Below are 26,030 nucleotides of genomic sequence, written 5' to 3'. Positions count from 1 at the left end.
GGCTGCTGTCAGCTAACCAGGAGATTGAAATGCAAAAGTTAGCACACAAAGACATCTGATCTCTTCTGGGGAGCTTTAGGTAAATAAACTAATCAATGTATTATACTATATATTTCACATTTAACACACGTATACTTGATGTATACTTGAATGTGTGGTGTTTTGTAAAAGTTTTATCTGAATGAGTTTGGGATGGCTGAAGTACTTACGAATCAATTGTACAGGTCATCCAAAAATCAAACCTTATATCACAATATATTCTCATGCATATTGTTTAATAGCACAGATTTTAAAGAGAAATTATTTTAGAGAGTTTTAAAAACAATTTATTGATACTATTCTAATATGTTTCTGCTTGTAAAATGAAACACCATTAGTACAATAAATCCAACAGCAGTCTATGAGAAGGAAAACGTATTTATAACAGATTTCTGAAACCTCTAAAATAGCTTTTCTATATATAATAATGTAGCAATTTGCAATCTGCTATCTCATGAGCTAGCAAAAGTACTGTGTTCCATTGTAAACTATCCTTGATGATTCAAGATATTGGATTTTAAACCCATCATTGCTCTAAAACTTAATACTGTGTGTTCTGTGTCTTAGGCCAGGACAGGGGAAATCCATGTTTGGGGAAAGAAAAAAACATTTTTAAGTGGTATCTCTTTGAATTTGCTGTGCGGTTGGAAGTGGTAGTAGTAATCTCAGTTGAGACAGATTGGGCTGCTTAAACTGTCAGCCAATTTATCACATGGTTCTGCAGTTTATCATCACTGGACATTATTACCACATATAGTAAGCCAGTGGATGTTTTACAGCTGTAACATATATGATACGGATAATGTCCTGCATTCAATAAGTAATTACTTACTAATAAATTACAAATTGTTTCATTTTATTCAACTCTTTTAGAATATATCTGAGAACAGACAACTGCATGGAAATTAATGAGACGAAATACAAAAAGGAACATCACAATTTTCTGAAGCAGCATGTGACAGCTGAAAAACCAGTTGTGTTTTGGCTTTCATTTCCTTGAAAAGCATGCTACACATCATACAATGTTGTAATCCTAACAGCAAAATACTGTAATACATATCAGTCAGCTGGTCAATGCTACGCTGTATTTAATTTTTTAAAACAGAATAGTCATATATGATTAAAAATGGGGACAAACAAGTATATGTTTCTTACGTATACCTCCTGTATGTTGGCAGGTTGCAATTTCAGCAGAAGATATGCTCTTTGTTTTGTCCAATTAAAAACAGCTAGGAAGCCTGTGCTGGCCAGCCAGAAGGAGTGCAAGATAAACTAAAAAAATAAATGAATAGAAGTTTGTTCCGAGTCATAAATGAAGAGGAATTTAAAATTTCACATTTAATGCTCATAAAAAATGTACTGTTAGGTCTAGATACTGAAGTCCTTTAATTATTCATTGACCGATTACATCAGAGAGAGCAGGGAAAGCATTCCTCACACTGCCCTGCCAGCAGGCCTAAGCCTCAACCTGGAGGAATCATGTTTATGTGTGAGAGGATAGTTTATTTTCCACACTTATTTAATGCTTGGTCTCTATACTGAAATTGACAACAGTGGTGCTAATTAATGTAAGATGTGGGGTGGTACTCTGATGTGGACATTTATGGACTGGAAACTGAACTGACACTACTGAACAGGCCATCCAACAGGCACATGATGGTAACTTTTGGACATGTACTGCCTGACTTTAAGAAATGCTGAGCACCGGTAATGTATATTGCTCAGCACTTCTGAGAATCAGACTCTTAATGATTTGGGATGGTCTCCTACTCTGCCCTGAGGTAGAAAGCTCTATTAACCCATTACCACTTCCCAAGTCATCCAGTCCTCCATAAATATGAGTTAAATACTTACTGTATTTGCCAAAGGTACTGATATGGGAAACTCTGTTACACACAGATCTGACAAAACAACCAAAGCAGTATAAAATGTAAGCTGTATTCTCTTCACAGCATTCAGAGACATTACTTTGTATTGATGTTGTTTCCCCTCTGCCTCCAAACAAACATCAGAATCAGTTTTTGTAAATGCTTACAATAATCTGATCTCAGTTACTCTTCATTTTCACCATTTTAACTGAAGTCAAGAATCTGGATCAGCAGATGTCAAATTCCCTTAACCGGATCATTGTAGTTCTTCCTTCAACACTCTAATTTAGGCTGTGCTGAGCTTCCTGGATTAAAACAACACTTCATGGAAACAGCTTTTCCTGGCATGTGTGCGGATGCTTTTATTCAAAGATATGAAAATAAAATTTAGGTTAATGAAAAAATTGATGTTAATTTTGCAAGCTTTGAAACAAAAGTAACTCAAATGCCTCTCAGCTGTCAGTTTGTAACTGATTGTAAAACAGTCTTTGGACCACTATCATCATAGCTCTGCCAAAAGAAAATTCTTGAAAGATGTCACTAACTACACATTGGATGTTCTTTGTATACCAGCCAGGGATTACTGAAAGTCTATATTTATAGCTGTAGCAATCTTATATGACAGTCTGTTGACTGGCAAATTAACTGATCTCTGTCTCTCCTCAGAGCTTTACTCTGATTTTACTACCATTCCAGTGTATATGACAGTAAAGATATATTTGCTCCTAGAATATTGATTTCCAAAAAGCTTCTAGACTGCATACCCTTCCCATTATAGGGTAAAAAGTTTGTTTTGCAACTGCAGCAATCAACAGTTGCCAAGCCGTAAGGATTTGTTCAACTATGTTTTTATTTAGAAGAAGAGTTAAAATAAGTTATACAAATACTTCAATTTTGTAGTCCTAAGCCAAAATTAATGTAACAAAAGTCAACAGAATATGCTTTCTTTATAATGCACATAAAAACGTTTTCTAGTCATATTCTTTTGCAAATAAACATACTTGCAACTCAAAAAGTCTCCCGATCACTTTCTGAAAAATCACTAGATGATTTGGTCACAGTTTAGGGCAACTGCACCTGCATTCCCCTTCCATGGTCCAGCAACGACACCCATTTTTAGACTTCTGGCTCCCAGCTGTCATCTCTCTTGGGTAGAGACCTATGTCTCTTTCCCTTCTGATCGGGGGCTGCACACTTCCCTGTGTTATTGCCAGCAAGTCAGACTGCCTAAACACACTAGTGTCTGTGCTTTGCTCTCTCTTCAGAGGCAATAAACAGCATAATTGCCCTCAATTAGAAGTTACCACACAGCTCTTTCTAAGCAAGCACATTTATTTTCAAGGTTGAAAGCATTACAGAAAAAAAAACACATTAAAAACAACAAAAGAATGTACCCACATGCTAATAAGCTTACCAAAAATCAACAACTCCAGAAGAGTGTGTGATAGCAGTCAGTTCTTCAAACCCCACAAAGGATGGGTTTTTTTGGTGGTTATAAGTTCATAACAGCTTTACTTCATAACAGCTTTACTTCATAACAAGCACGCTCATGCATAGTATTTCTATGGTGCATTAAGAACTTTATCATTAAATGTTGTGCTTTATTAACCAAGTAGATGACTATTACTCTACAACAATAATTATAATAATACTGATACAGCATCCCCATCTTCTCCACAAATGCACTGAGAACATGACAAATGGAATTAAAATACAATAGACACTGATGAAGAATTAACTAATTTCCCACTTGAGTCAGTCTCTGGTACTGTCATTAAGAAAGCAATCTTCACCCATTAAAAAACAATTTAAAATTCAGAGTACAAATTTAGTAATTTGCACAGCACCAGTATAGCTTTTTGAACAGTGAGCCAAAATACATTCTCTAGAAGCTGTAAATACGAATAACTTATACTATTCTTTGATTTCTAAAAAGCAGATATTTGGGAGACAGTAAAAGTATTTTAGAAGTTTCAGCAAGGGACACTTCTGGAAGAGGGGACATTTGGTCATGTCCTCTGCTCCAACACCTGAGGCAACACAACATTTTGAAGCAATACCAGTGTATAGTCCTATCTTTTTTTGTTTAGTCCTGCCAATAAAACATTATGAAAATGGGCTATCAAATGGAAGATGGCTGCCTGCTCACAGAAAAACAGTGCAACACCAGAAGTAGGAATTATTGTTCAATTCTAGTATATTTTGATATTCTTGAATGATCAATGGCTATTACATCCATCATTGACTATTAGCCAAAATGGTCAGAAACGCAACTCCATGCTCTGGGTATCCCTAAACCTCTGAGTGCCAGAAGCTGGGACTGGACAACCACAGATGGATCACTCAATAATTGCCCTGTTCTGTTCATTCCTTCTGAAGCACCTGGCACTGGTCATTGTCGGAAGACAGGATACTGGGCAAGATGGACCACTGGTGTGACCAAGTATGGCCATTCTTATGTTCTTAATGATACACTGAAACACTAAAGAGCAAATTTATAAAGGCGTGTCTGGAAAGTTAGCTGCTCAATTCCAATGAAAGTAAATGAAATGGAGCTTGAAATGTCTGAGAGAAATCAACACTAGACACAAGATCCACAACTTAGGCACACTATAAAGCAAATAGGAAGCATCTTCTTGTACCAAGTTGTAGGAACTTAAATCCAACTTCCACTGCCAATGTTCACTGTGTTCCTGAATAAGTTTTTAATCTTTTGCTGATGCTGCCTACCATATATACTGATGAACTAATCAGGATGCATTGACATTTTCTGCATAAATGTGACAGCATACACAAAACACATTTCCATATTGAGAGTATAAATGTAGGCTGATAAGATAAAATAATATGAAACTGTATTTCTTACCTTAGTGAGCATTAAGATGGCCTCCACTATCCTTTGAAATGAACATCAGGCAGGTGTGAATGAGAGACATGTGAAGGCCAGTCTTGATTTCGATGGGACTATTGGGCATCCTTTGAGCTAAACCAGCTGCACAAGTCTACTGCTCATCAGCATATGCTTCTACTGCATGAGTGGAGAGATTCCTGCGGAGGAATCACTAACACGGCAGTGTGCTGCTGCTATCATTCAGAAAAACTTTGCGAGTCATGCTGCCAAAGTGCACAGTGGACAAGATAAACAGTTAGCATCATGGCACAAGAGCAATGGCAGCAGCATGATGGCATCTCAAGAACACCAGGATATCACCACTGGGCATGCCTGAGGGGGCCATATGTGACACACAGCCAGGCTAAAATGATGGCCCACAAGGGATTAGGACATAAACTGCAGCAATGGGGCCCGAGAGTGGCAAAGGAGATGGCCTGTGCTGAAAGACCCTGTGGCAGGGCAGACCCTAGTGAGTAGACCCCACGCAGAACAAAGAGGACCAGGACAGACTGTGGAGAGGGGGAGAGGAAGGGCTTGCCTGCCCGGAGCAGGTACCAGGGTCCCTTTCCCAAAGCTGAATGGAGCAGGACACAAGGTCAGTGATTCCCCCATCTTTTACTAAGGCAACCCACCAGCTGCACTTTGCCTTCTTTCACGCCCCACCATTACACATTCACACTTCTCTGCCCTGCTCCCGCCCGACAGCGAAGCCCTGGGAAGCGAGGGGGCTGGACAGCTCTTTCCCCCCACATTTGCCCCGCAGCGGCAGCCTGTCCCGCAGGGCTGGGCCCGGCTCCCTGCCTCGCTGTCCAGTGCAGGTCACCGTGCTGCTGGGGTTGGGCCTGGCCGCCCTCCCCCATGACCCAAGCAGCACCACAACACCCTGCACTGGGTCAGGCCTAGGCGGGTGGTAGGGAAAGGGGCACTGCGATGGGATGGGATGGGATGGGATGGGATGGGCTCCCTCCCCCCCCCCAAGAAACCATGTTTGCCTAGGCTAGGAGCCAGTTAATCCAGCCCTCAACTGGTCTGGGACCCATCTAGAACCTTCCCAGGCCCCGCCCTTGAGGAAATACTGCGCTAGGCCACGCCCCAGGCGGGAAAAGAAGCCACGGGCTGCCTGCTCCCAGGAAGGGGCCTATCGCTCTCTCTGTGCCTCCCATTGGCCCGCAGCTGACCACGTGCTGGCCCAGCCCTTGCCCGTTGGCTCCGTTGAGCACGACCATTCCTTCCACCCATACCCACCTACACTCGCTCAGAATGGTTCCTCCCCTCCCCTCCCCTTCCCTTCCGGGGGTGGGGCCGGCGGGAGGCAGAGAAGTCACTTCCGCTCTTGCGCACTGAGACCCGGGCCGGGCGGCAAATAAACAGGACGCGGGGGGTAGCGGCTGCCTCCCTGAGGGGAGGCAGGGGCGCGTTGCTCGCGAGGCGGCGGAGCTGCGGGCGGGCGGGCGGGCGGGAGGCGCGTTCCCCGGGCCCGCGGAGGCGGCGCCGCGCCCGGCCTGTACGATGAGCGGCGGCTCGGACGGGAACGAGGAGTTCTACCAGCAGCTGCGGCTCCAGCAGCTGTACGAGGCCCGCCGCAGCGGCGAGGGCGAGCCCGACCCCTTCACCTACGTGGACCCGGCGGACGGGACGGCTTACGAGTGGGACCGAGACAAGAAGGCCTGGTTCCCTAAGGTGAGGCGGGCCGGGGGGCGGCGGTGGCGGCTCGCACTGCCCAGGGCCTCCCCGGGGGCGGGGCGCCCGGGCTGGGGGCGTGAGGGCCGCGGCCGCTTCAGGTTCCCCTCGGTGTGGTGGAGCCTTTCCCGTTGGCGGGTGCGGGGCTCAGGGCCGAGCGCGACACCGAGTCCGGCGGCAGGCGCGCCAGAGCCCCAGAGAGGCTGGCGTGTCACGGCGGAGGGGGCCGATGCCTTTGCAGCACAAGAAAGCCTTGGCCTTCTGTAGCTGCTGCATCTTATTGCAAACTCATGTGTAACTTACGGTCTTCCCTCGCCTCTAGGTGTCCCCGCATTACTGTGTCCCGGGTTTCTCTTTCCCGCGGTACTTTCTTGTATAACACGCAGGGAGCTTTGGTATCTGGGTGGTAACTAAAAGGGGCGGCGGGGAGAAGGCTCTGATAGTTCTCAGGGCTTCCTTCAAATCTGCCTTTGCAGAAGATTTTTGTCTTGGCATCTGCAGCAGTGTTTCAGAAATTCCTGGAGGAATACATTTTTATTACATACTGTGGGATAAGTCTTCCCAAAGAGGGGTAGGAAGATAGCATTAAGAGCTAATTAAATGCAGGAGGAGTTAATCCCTGGGCAACCCAGTTATGAGAGTGGCTCAGGTGACTGGCTCAATTCACACTCCATCAGAATTTCTGCTGCTGTACTGGTTTCAGAGTAGCAGCCGTGTTAGTCTGTCTTTGCAAAAAGAAAAGGAGTACTTGTGGCACCTTAGAGACCAACCAATTTATTTGAGCGTGAGCTACGATGCAGACATTAGGGAAAGGAAATTGTATGGTGGGTCTGTAATTTGCAAGCCACTTCACACCCTTTTATAGAGCACTGCATATGGGGCTTTCTCCTTAGCCGTGATGTAACTGTAGGTCCATGTCGGGAGTCTGTATGCTTTCCCATTTTGTGTGTGTGTGGATCATACCTAATCATTTTAAGTTTTTTGATTTCTTAAGCCATAAGTATTTCTTCCAGTATTCTTTTGCTCATGGTTTGTGCCTCCCCTTAAGTGAACCTGATGACTAAATGTGCATTGAAATGATAATGATCTCTTAAAGTTTGTTCCACCAGAACAGGATTCAGAGTAGCACCCATCTTAGTCTGTATCTGTAAAAAGAAAAGGAGTACTTGTGGCACCTTAGAGACTAACATTTATTAGAGCATAATTTTCTTTTTACAGAACAGGATTGAGGGCCATTGGTCAGCAATTGTGAGAGAGTTTACACTTGCCTGTGCGGGGGAGAGAGGGCTTAGGTTCCAGTCAAAGCATTAAAAACCGTTCACAGTTATAAAAATTCATTTTTAAAAAGTACAGTAGCTGCTATTATGTTCATGGCTGGTATTATAATAAAGTTGTCTGCTTAATATTCCAGAAGATCAGTCCCAGCAACAGTTGTTTTCCCTTTATCTTCCTGGTTTGGAATAATAGGTCTCAGCTGGCCTTGGGTAAATGGAATACCAATATATTAATATTCCATTGAGGGCTTTTTATTAATAACCCCTTTAACAAAAATTGTTTTGCACTAGCAACCAGTCTAGTTTCAAGAAATAAAACAAAGTTGGAAATGTAGTCTGAAGTAATTTTAAATTCATTTTGTTGGAACATTTTTCTTCCCACTCAAATCTAAAAATAATGCTGCTGCAGGACACCTAGTTAGATGTATTGTTTCACTGATTTATTAAGTTATTTGATAAACAAAACTATTAACTATTCACTGAAAAAAAATTCAAACAATTTTAAAAAACTCTTTAAAATAAAATTCAGCTCCCATGAAAGTAATGAGCTGTTTGGATTGGCTGGAGCCAAATATAGTGCGGATTACATAGTGTAAGGGGGTAGAAGTGGGATTTTTACCCATGAAATCTTATGCCCAATTAAATCTGTTAGTCTTTAAGGTGCCACTGGACTCGTTCATAATGTAAGATTCTGCAAAGGTCAGTGCATCCCTCCTAAATTAGGCCTGGGCCTTTTGAGATGGACAGACTTTCTATTGCGTAACCAAACTCTTACACTTACATCGCGATATACTAGCGATTTATAAACACTGGAATTTAGTGTTATATGGTTCTGCAATAATTTGGCAAATCACTAAACTCCTAACCTTTTCTTACAACGCTGAGTTCTCATCTTTGAAAAGGTTGTCTGAAAACTTGACCATATTGACAGTGGAAAAGTTGGTTTAAACAATAAGCGGTTGTAACCATTTTGTGATACTAAAATGTCAAACTAAACTTCAACTAGTATATTTTCTTGTCCTGTTACAACTATACAGTACTGCAAATAGTTTGTAAAAACCTTAGTAGTAAAACGTATCTAACAACAAATAAGGTATTGTAAATTTTGCATCTAATCTAATATAGTATATTTTTGGGGTGAGAGACTGATTTAGACACTGCTCATACACTCATTCTCCACAGGGAGGTTTGGTTGGGAGGGAAATAGCTAACATGTTCAGGTAATACTCTGAGCCAAAAATATATGATCTTTGACTTAATCATGTATTAGTGTGTATTGCCTATACTAAGATTTACACTATATTAACACCAGTCAATCTTCTCTGCAAACCTTTTTTCAAGAAGACAGGCCCACAAGTTGCAGTCAATTTAATAATCAGTGTTTTGGTTTTTGGCTGCCTGTCAATGTCACTTCTTCTCCTTGCTCATGGTCGAGAGCAATTGAGTTCTGTTCTTAGTATTCCATTTTGGGTTTCTTTCTGCCTCAGACAAATGTAACTCAGTAAGCGAAAGTATTAAAAGTTTTACCTTGGAAAGGGGGGCACTAATGAATGTGTGTGTTTGTCTGCAATATAGAAAAAAGTTCCTGAGTAGTGTGTGCCGACTTCTCAGTATGGCTTTACTAATACCTGGCATTTCTAAGTTTTCAGCTGCAGTGTCCATTTGAGCGTTTATATTTTCCTCTGTAAGTGAAGACATCTGGATTACTGTTTTAGTAGTTATCTTCAGAAATTCACCACCAGTAAACTTGTAATTTACTGGGGTTTATCTTTGAACTCTATTATAGATTAATATTTAACATTCCTTTTCTAGGTGACTGAAGACTTCCTGGCAACATATCATGCTAACTATGGCTTCCCTACAGATAGTTTAGACAGTTCCTCTGCTTCAAAGACTGAAAGTAAGCCAGCTGTGGATTCTAGGACAGCAGGAGCACAGCAGTCGGCAAATAAAAAAGCACCCCAACAAACAGATTCTAAACAAAAAGGAGAAAAAAGAAAACTCGATGCAGGTAAGGGTCTTCATTTTGCATAAGCTGGAAAATATACAATATTTAAGAAAAAATGAGCAAATGTAATTGTGCATTAGTATTATGCACAGTAGAGATGCTCAGGCATCTGTTCTGAAAATTCTTGAAACACTTCTGAAATTGCATAGCACTTATTAGTTATAAAAACCTATATTTCTAATGTGAAATATAATCAAGCTACTAATAGTGTTCTGAGTTCCCTAGGGTGAAGTGGAAGCTTCTTGGAAATTTAGTTAGTGAAACTGATAAATGAGAGCTTAATGTTAAAATCCTGTTCTATTTCTAGGGGGTTTAGCACAACTTATACAATTATGATTCTGTTTTTAGGATGGTTTCATGTTGAAGAAGACAAAAACACAAATGTGTATGTGACGGGTAAGTCATCACTTTTTTTTTAATATAGTGCCAAAGGTGTGTTAGGCAATTTATATAAATAATCTGCTCCAGAGCACTTAATAGTGTGGATCACATTTTACGACATTGTCTCATTGATTGGCTCCCTCTTCACACCTTCATAATTGCACAGCCTACTTACGCTCACATTTGTGATCGTATAACATCCCTGTGACAACTACAGTAGTTGCTGAGATGGAAAAGTAATACTAGGAAAGTGTTGAATAAATTTACCTGTTTAAATACAATTTAGTTGGCTGAAACACGGGGAGAGAGCCCACTGTGGCCAGCCCAGAACTCCAAGAGCCACCAGCAAGTGCTCCATAGATTGCAGTGGTACATTGACACAACTCATGAATCATTGGTCTAGACCAGGGGGCCTGCCAGTTAGGGTTAGCATTAGACTCACTGGGGTCCTCAGCAGAAAGCCAAAGTCCCACTGCATGGGGTTAAAGCCTGGGGCCCTGGCCCTGCCACCTGGGGCTGAAGCCAAAGCCTGAGCAGTGTGGCTTCGCAAGGGCTCCTGTGGCAAGGGGCCCCAGGCAATTGCCCTGCTTGCTGACCCCTAACACTGGCCCTGGCTTTTATATACAGAAAAAGTTATTGTGGCACAGCTGGGCTGTGGAGTTTTTATAGCATGTGGGGGGGACTTCAGAAAGAAAAAGGTTGGGAATCCCCCTGTCTAGACTAGGTCAAGATATAGTAAATGGAGGCAAAAAACAGAATAAATAGGGGAAGGGAAGACAATTTTACAGCAGTATAATGTAGCTTCACGAATGTTAAATCTTTTGCGCCTTCTCATGCTTGTTCTTAGCCCAAAGATGAATTTGTTTGAAAAGGTAATACAACTGGCTGTTTTTTGAGTTACATGAGCACAAGAAAAACATGCACCTGAAGCAGCATATCTTAAGAACTCTCCTTTCTCTAGGCTTGGCTAACTCAGGAATTCTTCATAATTTAAAAATATTTCAAATGCTGTTTTTCTTCTGCTCAAATAACTCATTTGTTTAAAAATTTTAAACTTCAGTATGTGCAAAGTCTTAAATGAAGGCATGTTGTACTAAATTAGGAAAAAATGGTAAGAATGACAATTGTACTGGCTCTGCAGTGTCTTAACTTTTTATCCCAGTTAAAGGGAAGATACCTAAACGTGTGCACCATGAAAAACTGTGCATTGGTTAATATATTTATTTGCCCATAGGGTAATGTGTTTGCTATGTCATTGTTTTGGGATATGAAGGAAACTTAAGTCCAAAAACACTTAATGCAACACAGACTTTACATCTACAGATCAGAAAAATCAGAAGTTAATGGTTACCATAGAAACCATCACATTTCCACAATTCACTTGCTTAAAAAGCAGAAAGATTACCAAACATTCAATTAACGAGAAATAAAACATGCTCAAAACTAAATTAGTGCACAAAAATTTATTTTTGTTCATGTAAAATCTCACCCATAACATTGCACTGACACATTTTTCATTTAATAACTGATTCATTCTTGTTTCCTTTTTAAAATGGGCTTAGTGGTGCTGAAAAACTGGATTTGGAATTCACTATATAAATACATTCTAGATTTATATGGTTGAATTTACTTTGCAGGTTTGCCTCCAGACATTACAAAGGATGAGTTTATACAGGTTATGTCGAAGTGTGGTATCATTATGCGAGATCCTCAGACAGAAGAACATAAAATTAAACTTTATAAAGACAAGCAAGGAAATCTTAAAGGAGATGGCCTCTGTTGTTATCTCAAGGTCAGTGGTGTACTCAGTGTAATATTACTTTTTTTTTTTGTTGGCTCTGCTTCATGACAAAGTAGTTCTTTATTGTCAAATATGAAAGGCTGCAACTTTTCTCCAATGAGGAGAGCTCTCTGTAGCTCAAAAGCTTATCGTCTTTCACCAACAGAAGTTGGTCCAATAAAAGATATTACCTCACTCACCTTGTCTCTCTAATATCCTGGGACCAGCATGGCTACAACACTGCATGCAACTTTTCCTGACACTTACCAACCACTGTTGGTTTTTATTAGATGTTGCTGATAGGGCGCTCTGAATGGGCATTCTGATGCCTTAAGATGACCACTGATTATAGTGGTGTTCACAGTCTTTACCTTGTGCTCCCACAGTCCATTGTATGCACCTGTTTTCACTCATTTTACTTAATTGCAAGCTTCTGGGAGCTCTTTGGGTTAGAGACCATCTTTTGTTACGTTTGTACAGTGTCTTCCACAGTGGGACCCTATGCACTACAAATATTAAATAATTAATACAGGGGCAGAATTCAGAAAAGCTGCATCACAACATTATGGCCATAGTATTGTCATGATAGTTTCTCTGAATTCTGTTAACTATTTGTATTTTCAGAATGCAGGCTGCAAAATACTGACTGAGGTATTTAACTAACGAGGATCTTTCCAATTGACTTTCAGGAAGGCTTAAGCTCCTGAGTCTGTCACTTTTGAAAGTGGGACTTAAGTCCTTTTGAAAATTTTATCTTAATCTTTTTTAATTCTTCCCTATAATTATAGTAGCTTACTAGAATGGTCATAGTTCATTTTTAGAAATGATTGGAATGAAGAGAAGTGGTGACTTGGTGAAGTTCAGTTGGGGGTGGGTGAGTGAGTCTGTTAAGTACACTGGTGAAATGTGGTTTTGGGCCAGAGTCGAGCAACACTAAAAGTAGCCCCTTTTTAACATTAATTTTTGTAAACAGGTTCAAGCTTTGTTTGGGCGTAGAGGAACTCATTTTTAATTTTTTTAATCAAAACCTTCTCATTGATTATGCTTGTTTTAAGGCTTACTATAATTTGATTTATCTTCAAATAGCGAGAATCAGTTGAGCTTGCATTAAGACTTCTGGATGAGGATGAGATTAGAGGCTACAAATTGCATGTTGAAATAGCAAAGTTTCAACTAAAGGGGGAGTATGATGCAAGCAAAAAGAAGAAGAAATGCAAAGACTACAAGAAGAGGCTGTCTCAACAACAAAAGTTTGTAACTTTTTTCAGTAAAATGTTTTTTCTAAATGTCTTAGCTAAAACAGTTTTTTATATTCATTTATTCAATGTTATACCAATAATTAAAGATCAAAGATTAGGTTTAGAGTTATTTCATTGGGGTGGGGTGAGGAATATGAGTTAAATGCTGGCGTCTTGAAAGTCCCTTGGATTGTCATGTTTGGTTGGAGTCCATAGAGATCCAAAGACTTCCATTACTTTCTTCTGAATGGAGTGTTACAGCTGAGAGGCAGGAATTGTTGGTATGTTTTTTGGGTTTTTTTTAAATGTGATGGAAGTTTCTCTTCCTACGTTAGTGAATCTGCAGAACCCTGTAGAGTCACTTTTATTTCTTGTGATTAACATTGCTCCTATAAGGAGACAACACTGTTTAGCTTCCTGCATGTTACAGTTAGTTAAATTTAATAATTGCATTACACTTTCAAAAATTCTAGAGCAGTTAGCATGAGGTTCCAATTAGTATATGAACAAGTACACTGCTTTCTATTTTTGCCCATTTATACACAGACATCTGCTTTTAGCATTCAAATGTTTTTATTTAAAATTTTTCTTATGTAGAGGTGAGTTACATGTGATCTTAAAGAATCAAGCAAATTCTTACTGTTGGAAGCAAGAAAATTCCATATAAAATTTGATTTTGAAATACTGCACATTCCAATGCAAAGCATTTTAAAATTCCCTGGACTGCTGTTTTTCTTCAAGGAATAAATAGTGATGCGAATTTTATTATAATTAAAAGGAAGAGTTTAACTTGAAACTACTTAACATTGTTTTTTAAAAGTTGACTAGATTTCAATTATTATACCTGCCTCTGGGCTTCCATGCCCATTTATTATTTTTACAATGTTTCTCTGTCCCTAGGAGAAACTGACTAGGCCTGGGAAATAGTGAAACTATGAAGGAGGTTCTGTCAAGTGCACAAAGAAAACAATGTATTTTCACCTCTGATCTTAGGTATTACTTTAAAAAAAAAATTAATACTTTCATACGCTGACTTTTAAATGGCTTGTGTTCCTTAATCAACTTGCAGAGTGACCTTCATAGAAATCCAAGAATGCTTCACCAGAAGCAGCAGGAATAAGCAATTTTACTAAATCAGACTTTTCTCTAAGATTGAGATCATAAATCTTAATGGAATCAAGCCCAGTTTCAGCTAAAGAATAGTACAGTAGGTACAATTCCTACAAGCCCCAACCATAGTCAAAATGAGAATTCACAGAACAGATAAATTAGCAACAAAATTCAGGGTGTGGCAAAGGGTGTGCATTATGGCACTATATTTTTGAGATAATGTACTATAAAGAACATGAAGACCTTGAAATGCAAGCAGTAAACGTTTACTGTAAGACCGTGTGAGCTTATAAGAGAATACAAATAAAATCATGTCAGAACAATTTTCAAAGACCTTTTTGGGAATCTTTAGATGTTTGTTGTACTTTAAAGCTGGATGTTCAGTAGACTACATTGACCCCTGACGTTAAATTTGGCTTGTCTACATGACATTCTTGTGCATGTTTATGGTATTTGAAGCTGCTTTGTAAGAGGAACAGTGATTAACTTACTGATCACCTTTCCATTCCATTTTGTAGAAGATTTAAATAATTCTTTAGAACCAAAATAGCTATCACTACTGAAATCTGTATGTCAAATTAATGATTTTTTTTCAACAAATACTTGTAGAAACTGAAGAAAGGTGCAACAATGTCTTCTTACTATTGCTTCATTTCATTAGACAATTGGATTGGAGGCCTGAGAAGAAAGATGCCACAGCTCGAAAGCGACATGAGCGTGTTGTTATCATCAGGAACATGTTCCACCCAAAGGATTTTGAGGTAGGAAGAAGTAAATATTAGGTGAAGCTGGTAGTGCTGGCAATAGTCAACATTGCCCATCATTTACCATTATAAGACCCTGTTTTCAGTTGCTTATAACATTGGCAAATGTTAACTGTTCAGGCAAAAATCTTCAGCTAACATGGTTCATCTACTTCCAAGAACAAAGCTAGGGAAAAATATTGCCTTGCCCATGTTTTAAAAAAAAAAAAAATCTTAACTACTTCCTTGAGAAGCTCTAATGCCTCCATGGTTTGGAGCAGGGGCTTAAAATTTGGCTGTGTGTGTGTGTCACACTGCTGTCATAGATGCCATTTGCCATTCCTATGGAAATTGACCCAAATATGGCCCAGTTAAAATCTGAAAAATTATACTTTGCACATGCTCAATAGAAACTTGTTATTTTGGTAGCAAATACTCTGAAGCTACCATTTACGCTGAGCATGCTCCATCCCAGGGCTGCTCTTGCCCTGCAATTGTTGCCCCTGGTTGCTGGAGGTTGTTGTGGCACCAGCAAATGAGAACAGAGACTGTTCTGTGTTCTGCACCCAGGCAGCTAGGGGGAAATTTAGGAAGCAGCCATATTGGAATGCAGTGGGAGGGGAGAACAGAATCATACAGTTGCCGGGATTGAAATGGTGCTTCAGCTTTATCTGACTTTTCATACTTCAGCTGAGACTACCTGAAAATACTATTCCTATGGAACTTATTTATTTTAATGACAGTGGAGAATATGGATGACTATGCTTATTTTCACTAAGCACTGACACACTAGCTGAGCTTTCGTAGTTTATTCCTCCTCCCCAACAGTTAAGGGATTTTTGATTAGCTCATTATAATGGAATCATGATGTTTATTGTAACTGGAATAATATCTGGCTCTTACAGTGCTTTTTATCAATAAATCTTAAAGCACTTTACAAAGTTGGTCAGTGTCAATGTACATTTTCAGAGCAAATTATATTACTCAAAAACAGTTTAGTTAATTGTTTTTGCCTGTTGTCATTTTGTTTATTTTATGATTTGTGTAAAATAAGTCAAAATTAAACCTACAAAAGGGAGGAAATTCACGGTTAATCACCACCTACTTCTGCACTTCACAGTGGCCCAGCTGCTGTATTCTATAGTGGTGGCCCCTGTGCTGGGGGTTTATTAAAACTAACAATGAAGACTTGCAAGCTTTAAAATTCTGATACATATCTTGGACAAAAGATTTGAAAAAGTCAGCAAGGAGTCAGTAGAGTACAACCTGTTTCTCACTGTCCGCTTAACCTAGTATCATTACACTTCATTGTGAATATCATGACAACCTGTCATGTTTAAGTAATCCCAGGTCTGTAGTTCTCCATTTGTTGGGACTCCTTTGTTGAAGAAGTGCAAATTGTATTTTTCTGCGAAATAGCAAAAATTGTTTAATCTTAAAATATTGAAGTTTAAACATTAAAAATTTGAATTTCATCTCTAACCTATTCTATGCAGTTGTGAATTCTCAAAAATCTGCATCTCATGGAGAAGGTAGAGGAAAGAATAGTGAATGTCAGGTGCTAGGAAAAGGGAAATATAGGGGATGGAGAAAAATCAGAACTCGATTTTAAAGTACACAGCCACATTCCCAAAAAAGCCACGTTTCAGTTGACCGTGTCACTTTTCATAGAATTTCCAACTCAGCTCTCTAAAGATCATAATTTAAATCTTCTAATTAAACTGAATTTATAAATGTAGCATTCTGTTTAAAAACATGAAGTATGTATGGGCATGCTCAAAGCTATTACCTCAACCTGCAGACATAGCTGAAGTTGATTGTGTTTTAATTGATTATATGGGGTTCATAAGAATGGCCCTACTGTGTCAGACCAAAGATCCATCTAGCCCAGTATCCAGTCTTCCGACAGTGGCCAGTCCCAGGTGCCCCAGAGGGAATGAACAGAACAGGTAATCATCAAGTGATCCATCCCCTGTTACTCATTCCCAGCTTCTGGCAAACAGATGCTAGGGGCACCATTCCTGCCCATTTTGGCTAATAGCCATCGATTGGACCGATCCTCCATGAATTTATCTAGTTCTTTTTTTAAACCCTGTTATGGTCTTGGCCTTCACAACATCCTCTGGCAAGGAGTTCCACAGGTTGACTGTGTGTTGTGTGAAGAAATACTTGCTGTTTGTTTTTTTAAACCTGCTGCCTATTAATTTCATTTGGTGACCCCTAGTTCTTGTGTTATGAGAAGTAGTAAACAACACTTCCATATCTACATTCTCTACAACAGTCATGATTTTATAGACCTCAATCATATCTCCCCTTAGCCGACACTTTTCCAAGCTGAAAAGTCCCAGTCTTCAAGGTGTGGGCGTACCATGGATTTATATAGAGGCAATATGATATTTTCTGTCCTATTATCTATCCCTTTCTTAATTATTCCCAGCATTCTTTTCACTTTTTTGACTGCCGGTGCACATTGAGTGGATGTTTTCAGAGAACTATCCACAATGACTGCAAGATCGCTTTCTTGAGTGGTAACAACTAATTTAGACCCCATCATTTTATATGTATAGTTGGGATTATGCTTTCCAATGTGCATTACTTTTAATGTTGATAAATGCAATTTCATCTGCCATTTTGTTGCCCAGTCACCCAGTTTTGAGAGATCCTTTTGTAGCTCTTCCCAGTCTGCCTGGGTCTTAACTATCTTAAGTCATTTTGTATCGCTAAGCTATGTGGCAGTCTCATCTCAAATATACATTTATATGAGTTGCAAAGTTTCACTAAAGTGCTCTTGCTCTATAAACTGGGACAAATATATTTAAAAATAATTTCAGGTCCATTCTTTGTATTAAAAAAAAAAATCTGGACAGTGAGTTGCTGATATTGCTAAAAGTTCAGTCCTGCAACATGTGGTGCATTGTGACCTGATCCATCAAAACACTTAAGGACATGCTTAAATTTAAGCATGAGTGGTCCATTAGAGTCAATGATCCTACTCATATGCTTAAAGTTGAGTGTGTCATTAAGTTCTTAGATGGACTGGGCCAGAATGATCAGCATCTTGCAGGATCAAACCCTGAATGACCACAAATAACTTAGGCCTTGTCTACGCTAGAGTTTTGTCGACTCAAGTTACACTGAGGTACCGCCACCGCCATAGTATGTCCACACTATGCTCCCTGTGTCGGTGGAGTGCATCCACACTTGCAGCTCTTGCATTGACACACAGCAGTGCAGTGTGGGTAACTATCCCACTGTGCAACTGGCCGCAGGGTGCTTTGGGGAGGGTTTGCAATGCCTCATGGGGCAGGCACAGCATTACATGATGGTTTCTCAATCGGCATCCTACTAGATTGCCAGCTGCTTTTCAGCTCGTGAACTGGGGGGCGGAGGGGAAGGGGGAGACATGAGTGTGTCTGCACCATTTCTTTAAGTTCAGACAGCAGATGGAAGCAACCAGTCCTGAGGCAGAAGCTGGTGTACAATAAGCTGGTGTTCCCCTCACCCCAGCTCATTGAAGACCTGTACACCAGCAGGGGACATGGGACACCCCGACATCAGCCCCTGCCTCCCTCCCTGGCTCTGCACAGCAGTGTGTCCCGCCCCAAGCAGCAGCTTGCCCTGCCTGCCTGCTGCTGTGGTCCTAGGGTGTCAGGGTGAGCAGGATTCCACATGAATGTTTTGATTCTGTGATTCCCTCAGAGTACTCCCACAGTCTCCTCTCCCCACAGACCGAGGAGATCCATTCCCTCCCCTGTAGTCCAGACAGTGTGTTTGCTGCCAGGAGCTGGCCTGCTTAGCTGAGCAGTAGCTGTGTGAGCTCTCCACGCTGAGCAGTTTCAGAACTTCCTGGAATTTTGAAAGGGGAAGGGCACATGCCTGTGCAGCTGGATGCAGGGCACCAGAGTTCAAAACAGCGAGCAGGGCAGTCACAGTGGGAATGGTGGGATACATCCTAGAGGCAACATAATGAACGCCGTGTCTGCACTGATGTTTTGTCAATCTAACTTTGCTGCAAAAAGCCCTGCACCTCTTCTTGAGGTGGTTTTATTTTGTTGGCAAAGCAGGAGAGTTTTGTCAGCAGGAGGAGCATTGTAGCGTGTACCCCTCCACTGTTTTCTTGACAAAAGCTGCCTTTTGCTGACCAAACTAGCATGTAGAAAAGGCCTTAGTTCAAGCCCACATTCATGAGAAATAACTTTTGTCCATTTTCTTCACTTTATTTCTTTTCCACAAGCTATGCTATCTGTGAATTTGTGGTATGAAAACACACAAATTTATACCCTCTGATAAATTCTCTCAACCTTCAGGCTTAGGCAGGATTAGTCTAATAGTAGTAATTGCTCTGCTAAAACAAATGCTGTAGGAACATTGGAGAAAGGTGAGAATATTTTAATTCAGAAATTGTCTCCTGAAATGCCAAATAAAAAATTTGGCTATTTTTTCAGTGAATTCTGAAAAGCTAGAGGTATGTGCTCCAGCTTTCAAAATACATTTTGTCCACTACTACAGTACTTTATATCCCTTTAATGAGGATGTATTTAGGACCTGTATTTGAGACCTGTATTTTAAAAATCTCACAAAACTAGACTAATTTTAGTTTAGTATTCAAAATTAAATTTGTTTACATGCCAAATTCCAAAACTATCCCTGTGTACCATGGAGAACCCATTCCATAAATACTGTAGTGGTATTACATTTCCTCTAGTAGTTTGAGATAAAAAAATAATTAAAACTAAACTGTGGCATTGGACTGGAAGCAGTCTTAACTCTCAGCTGGTGTAATCTTAACAGCATGCAGTTTTTTTGGTTGCCAGTGGCAATTGAATGGGAGGCAGAAGGAAAGTGGGTTTTCCCTTTTCCCCAGTAAAATAAAGAAAATTACACCTGCAAAAAAAAAAGTTGCCCAAAAGAACACACACCAATAATGTTGATTTGGCAGCTAGCATGAATCCCTTAAAATACTGAGGATATTAAGTTCTAAAACATAATTTTACTTGATTCAGTGGATAAGGGAAATAGGGAGATTTAATGTTTGCATTTTAGTAAACTTTGGTAGATTCTTATACTCTTAAATCAAAATGGCTTGGTTGAAAAACCATCATGTGGGTTCAGAACTGGCTGAGGCCCTGTCTTCACTGTTAGGTGGTGCTTTTTTAGCCTCTCAGTACCTAACATTTGTGGTAAACTAGGTAAGGTCAGTACTCCACCATAGCTTCATGTTGACCTCCCCTAGTTTACCTTGCAGTAAAACTAAAGTGCATGGTCATCGCTGAGAACTAACATTTGCAAGTTACTTGTGGTAAAAATCTCACCTTCTTAGCTGTGAAGACAAGGCCTGAAAGACCATACACCGAGACAGTGATAAACAGCAGTGCATCTTGATGGAAAGATCTAATGGAATGCCAAAGGGATTGGTGGCAAATGTAATCTAATTAAACATCTTGATTTGGAAGAGGGAGTGAACAATATTAATGAAACTCAAAAATGATACTAAAGTAGGAGATGTTGCAAATACTAGTAGAAAACACTGAGTGTAGGAAAGAACAGAAAATTAGAAAGTGCAATTTAATTTGGAAAAAAGCAGTCCAGAATTTGAGAAATAATATGAAAAGGAATGCTGCAAGTGCACAAATTAGGTCTGAGTTTGCCATGTGATCCGTTTAGATCTGTTTAGTTCATAGTGGCTGGTGTAGTTTGCGCTTGTGTTGTAGCTATATTGGTCCCTGTGTAAGCTCAAAAGCTTGGCTGTAGCTGTAGGTCTGTGTAAGCTCAAAAGCTCGTCTCTTTTGCCAACAGAAGTTGACCCAATATTACCTCACCCACCTTGTCTTTCTAATAGTTTTGGGCATATGCAGAGACATTGCACTATGCGTTAGGAAGGTAATACGTATTCTTCATATTGCTGGAGTGTGGCCACAATAGGATGTGTACTCTGCATTTGGGGATAGTTTGACATGGTCTCTTAAGAATAGGAGGCTGCCTGATGAGTAGTTTCTTGAATAATTTCACTATTTTCTAGAAAATTTTTAGAAATTTAAGTTGCTTTAGATGTTCCAATCAATGAGGCTTTTATTGTGTCCTATTTCAATCAAGAAGTTTCCCTGATACCAATACTAAATTTGCCTTTATTCCAAGCTATTATCCCATTTCACAATACTAAATCTTGTTCATTCCTCAGAGGGTTTCTTCTAAGTGCCTGTAGATTTATGCTTCCACCACACATTTTAGTCTCAGCTGAGCAGTAACTGAGAGGCAGGACCTGACATTTTTAAAGCACATACCGTAGTACACTGGGAATGGAAAAGGACAGTCAGAAATCCTTTGGATTGAGATGTCATCCCAATTTCAATAAAACCAGAGACTTGTAGACTGGCTCTTTAAAACCAAAATAATTTCAAAAATCAATATGTCTGGTCACATTAAACCTTCAGCTCCTCCCTGGTCACTTTTGTTCTCTGAACTTCCTCTATTTCATAAAGCTTTCTGGGGAGGTGGTGTCTGGAAAAGAATGCAGTATATGATTCCTAGAGGTAGACTTCTGTTAGTACTTAAACTGGTTTCCTATTTGTTTGGAACAAAGCTTCATGCTTATTTCTTAATATTTTCAATTGTCATTATTTTGCAACATACTATATAAGGGAAAGTACTAGTGGTTTTCCTGTATAATACATGGCTACTATTATTCCTTTAAACTGTAGGACCTTAGAGTGTGAATTCCAGTTTGCAGTTTACACACATTTAAGGGAATTTTCAGTTGTTGTTGTTTTTTTTTAAACAAATCCATATATTTATGTATTTCTATACAGGAAGATCCTTTAGTACTGAATGAGATCAGGGAAGACCTACGGACGGAATGTGAAAAGTTTGGAGAAGTAAAGAAGGTTCTCTTATTTGATGTAGGTATTTTCTATTATGTTGAATGGTCATAATTATTGTAACCTTTTCAAGTCAAATATACATGATGTTCATGCTCCTTAAATTATGAATAAGATTTCTGGTTCTCTGAAATTTGTTTTTCATGCAATCTTAATTTCATTTTTCAAATTTTCAGTGCTAGAACTTAATTCAGAATTTTTTTCCATTTTAACAAAGGTGAAGTTAAAAACTGCACATCTGCATATTCTAGCTCCCCCTGTGTCTAGATGCAATATTCAGCTTCTCAAACAGATTTGGGGACATATGCATTAGAAGTTGAAAAGCATGCACCCACGAAATTGCAAGTAGCTAAATTCAGCTTTTTTTTTTTTTTTTAACACTGGACTGTATACAAAAAGATTTGAAGTAGCTTTGTTTAAAATCTAAAGCTGAAAACCCTAATTGTGAAGTACTAAAGATCATGCTGCTTCAAAATCTGAAAAGAATGGAAGGATATGTATTTCAAAGGTATATGCACATGAACGGGCTTGTGCATATGTCTGCATACAAAACTGTACCTGATCTCTTACAAGGGCAGAGTAAAGATCTTTGGAACGAAATTTAATTCCCGTTTTAGAGATTTAAACGATAGGGTTTTGTCTTTTTCTTACAGCGACACCCAGATGGTGTGGCCTCTGTTTCATTTAAAGAGCCAGAGGAAGCTGATCTGTGCATACAAGCTCTCAATGGAAGGTGGTTTGGTGGTCGTCAGCTAAGTGCTGAAACATGGGATGGTACAACAGATTATCAGGTAATCCTTAATTTTGGGGTGTTTTTTTTTATCAAATTGTAATTTCTAAAAATTCTTAACTGTTAATCTATTTAATTTTAAAAATAGAGGAAACAAAATTTAAAATTTAAGTAAAATCAGGAATTTAAATGTTCTTTTCAAAGGGACAAATATTAAGCCTGGCTTACCCACAGATGCCAATTATTTGGGGTCCTACCAGGCCTATTTTTTGTTCTATTAAAAATCCAATTTTCAAAGGCCCCAGTTATCTTAATTGTACACTGAAGGTAAACTCTTCAGTTATTCCTTGCTGTACAAACAGATCGTTAACAACTAGCACAATGGGCCCTGACCCAAGTGAAACCTCATGGTGTTAATGCAGTCAATGTTGATTATAATAAAGTAGCTGTGGCATAGTTTTACTAAGTGTAAACTACTAATTTTTTTTTTTATACCAAGTGGAAAAATTGCTCCAACCTAATTAAGGTTTATTTATACACAGGTGGAGGAGACCTCAAGAGAAAGAGAGGAAAGGCTCAAGCTGTGGGGGTCATTTTTAGGAGAGTCTGATGCAGAAAAGCAGAAAATTGCAGCTGCTTCAAATTCTGCAGCTAGTGGTGTGAAACTGCCTGAAGATCAGCCTTCAAAAGATAATGGCACATCTAAAGGTGATGTGAATGATGAAGCTCATAAGAGAGAGAATAATGGTGAAGGCATTAATGAAGATGGCACTCCATCAACAGACAGCAGCCTTGCAGGCAGTGATGATGAAACAGATACATAACATCTCTAATATTTTATGAAAGCATGCTTTTTAGGGTGATGTTTGGATTTCTCTTATCCTGTGCTTCAGGGTGACTACAGACAGTGTTCATGTGTTTATATGCATATTTGATGTCATCAGCTTGTGCTTTGAAATTTTCATTAAAAGCAGTAGTTAATGAAGATCTAAAAAAAGTTCATATTAATTGGCTGCTGTTCAAGAGCACAGCAGAACTGACCAGGCTTCTTATGTCATATACTTGCTTGTCAGTGTTTAAATTATATAAATGTGAAGTGTATGTGAACTCCAGAGTTTGAACAATTACACAGAATCTAAAACATTTTAGTAATATACAAAGATATTAAAATCAATATTAATGTTTGCTTTAGTTCCTTACACTTTTGGAACTTGGTATCTTCCTTTTGACAGTTTTACAGAACAGTTGTTGCAGTAAGGCCCAATACATTCACCCTGTACATGCATTGCCATATTAGGCATTTTAAATAGCAGATCATGGAGCATGAAATTGTCGTTCAGTCTACAAAACTGAAAATTCTTGCCATAGCCTACACTGAGCCACAGATACATGAGAAGATGTTTTAAAATCAGAATGTTCAGTATAGAGGGGTGTCATCTCCTTCTTGAATCTTCCATTGATGTAAACAAGTTGTGCGTATTTTGAGATTAGACCTGTAAGCACTTCAACACTGGAACACTATGTAAATAAAACTGACCTAATCTTCAGTTTAAATTCGGATGGTAGAACGAGTATTTCCATGTGCTGAAAGCATGTAAAAATTATACATTGAACATGTGGTTTTGGGGGTTCTTTTGCCTTAAATCTAAGAAGTGCTTTTTCAGACTTTGGTAGGGTGTGGGGTCAATATGTACCATATTCTTTTTGAGATAGATGCTTTTGGTTTAGTTCACAGCCTGAGGGGCCTCTTCCCCCAAAGACTTAATAAAATTTAAAAGATTTTAACCTTTAATCCCAAGGTTGTCACACAGTGTATGAATATCAGGGAACATGTTTTTCAAAAATTAGTTGCCCTTTTATATTTTCTTGTTTTACTAGCCATTAAATTGACAAACATTTTTGTTCAATTAGGCAAAGAATTTCAAAACAATGCCTAAAGTTAGCCGCCTTAATTAGATGTGTAAAGTGGTCTGAAGTTCAAAAGTGATTTCAATGGATCAGCTTGGATGCTGAGCACTTTTGAACATTACTTTAGGCACCCTGTTTAAAAATGTTGGCCCTAGTTCCTGAACATATCTGTTAATATTTGGAACTGGCTCTGGATTATTTGAAAAAAGTAGAGTGGGTTGCGAGAGATTATGGGTGTTAGTGCTCATGTTTCCCATTTGTTTTCCCTAACCAATTTTGATAGAAGACCTTGGTTGTCTTTAATTTATACTGTACTTATCTTTGATTTTTTTGAATTTGTCTGGACAATTACATTGTAGTAAAGTTTTTTTGATAATCAGTGTGTTTATGTAGGTTATGGCAATAAGTTTGTATAAATTAATACTTGCCGTTGTGGTTACATCTTATTTCCTTATGAGCAACCTAGATAAGAGAATAGTAGTTATTATCAGACTTGTAACCCCTGATTGTATTAAATTGATGGATACTTTAATTTATTATAAACTAGTGTGACAATTTTTTAATTTTTAAATAAAATACCCTTTGCGGATTTTTAAAAGTTGATTATGCCATTGAAAGGAAACCATTTAATACTCACTATCCCAGTAGATTCTTTTCCCATCTTTGAGCACATCATGAATTATAAACCTTAGCAAAATAAGTGCTTCTGATTTGTTTAGGGATTCTATATTGGTTAGCATATAATTATGCATAGTGTCAAATTCAAATTACTTCTAGCCCATATAGTTCTAAACCTAAAATGTTTCCGCTGGTACAGTATGTACTTAACCATTGTCATGACCACAAACATGTGAATGCTTAAAGCTTCTGTGTGTAACATGCAGCTTAATACCATGGGCATTGTTTTCAGTGCTTCTCTGTTCTAGCTCCCAAACTCTAGGCTTTGGACCTGTCAAGCTAGCATGCTGTTAGCTTTCTAGAGGGCCTAATTAATTATAAAAAATATTCTGGGCAGTTCAACGTAGCAATTAAAAAGAGAATCAAAATTGCTATAGAGAATGCTTGAGAAATTAATGTTTTACAGTACTATGCCTTATCAGTTACTGTCAAATCAGATAATTTGGTATTGACTATTTAACAGTGTGCTTAAAAACCCATGTAAAACTAAGGAATTGGTGTATGTACAGTAACTTCCCCCTCAGTTGATTTAAAATTTGATTGCCCTGCCCAGCTACTGAAATTTAATGAGTGGGGTAAGTTTTTTAAATTCTCCTTATTTCAGACTGGAAACAGCACCAACAAAAACTAAAAAACAAAACAAAACCACTTTACTGGCGTTTTGAAATAATTTCTAAGAATATAAATTGTTTTCATGACTGCCTGAAATTCTAAACCATTTGTTTCCACTTCTAGCCAAACAGTCTAAATTGAGACATTATATTGAAGTTGGTACACCTCTCTTCACCTACCTTTTATACTTGGACAGGAAAGTAGGGAAAATAT

General features: G+C 39.0%; 1 protein-coding gene and 1 long non-coding RNA gene across 2 annotated transcripts; one reads left to right on the top strand and one right to left on the bottom strand.

Moving 5' to 3' along the window:
- Positions 1 to 1,345: 1,345 nt before the first annotated feature.
- On the bottom strand, positions 1,346 to 6,147 carry LOC311526181. Its single transcript, XR_014712963.1, has 3 exons — positions 4,774 to 6,147; positions 3,322 to 3,469; positions 1,346 to 2,266 (listed from the first exon to the last, which is right to left on the bottom strand). It is a non-coding gene; the product is annotated as an uncharacterized lncRNA (long non-coding RNA).
- A 99-nt stretch (positions 6,148 to 6,246) lies between these two features.
- Positions 6,247 to 24,411, top strand: HTATSF1 (HIV-1 Tat specific factor 1). The gene is made up of 9 exons (XM_084638954.1): positions 6,247 to 6,480; positions 9,567 to 9,765; positions 10,111 to 10,158; positions 11,781 to 11,935; positions 13,010 to 13,173; positions 14,933 to 15,032; positions 21,821 to 21,910; positions 22,543 to 22,680; positions 23,162 to 24,411. The coding sequence occupies exons 1-9, from the start codon at positions 6,310 to 6,312 to the stop codon at positions 23,441 to 23,443; spliced, it is 1,347 nt and encodes a 448-aa protein (XP_084495080.1). The 5' UTR covers positions 6,247 to 6,309; the 3' UTR covers positions 23,444 to 24,411.
- Positions 24,412 to 26,030: the final 1,619 nt, after the last annotated feature.

Source organism: Lepidochelys olivacea (assembly GCF_965140295.1).
Source record: "Lepidochelys olivacea isolate rLepOli2 genome assembly, chromosome: 9".
NCBI lineage: Eukaryota > Metazoa > Chordata > Testudines > Cheloniidae > Lepidochelys > Lepidochelys olivacea.
Note: the sequence above shows the minus strand (reverse complement) of the source record. Positions and strands in the feature narration are given on the sequence as shown.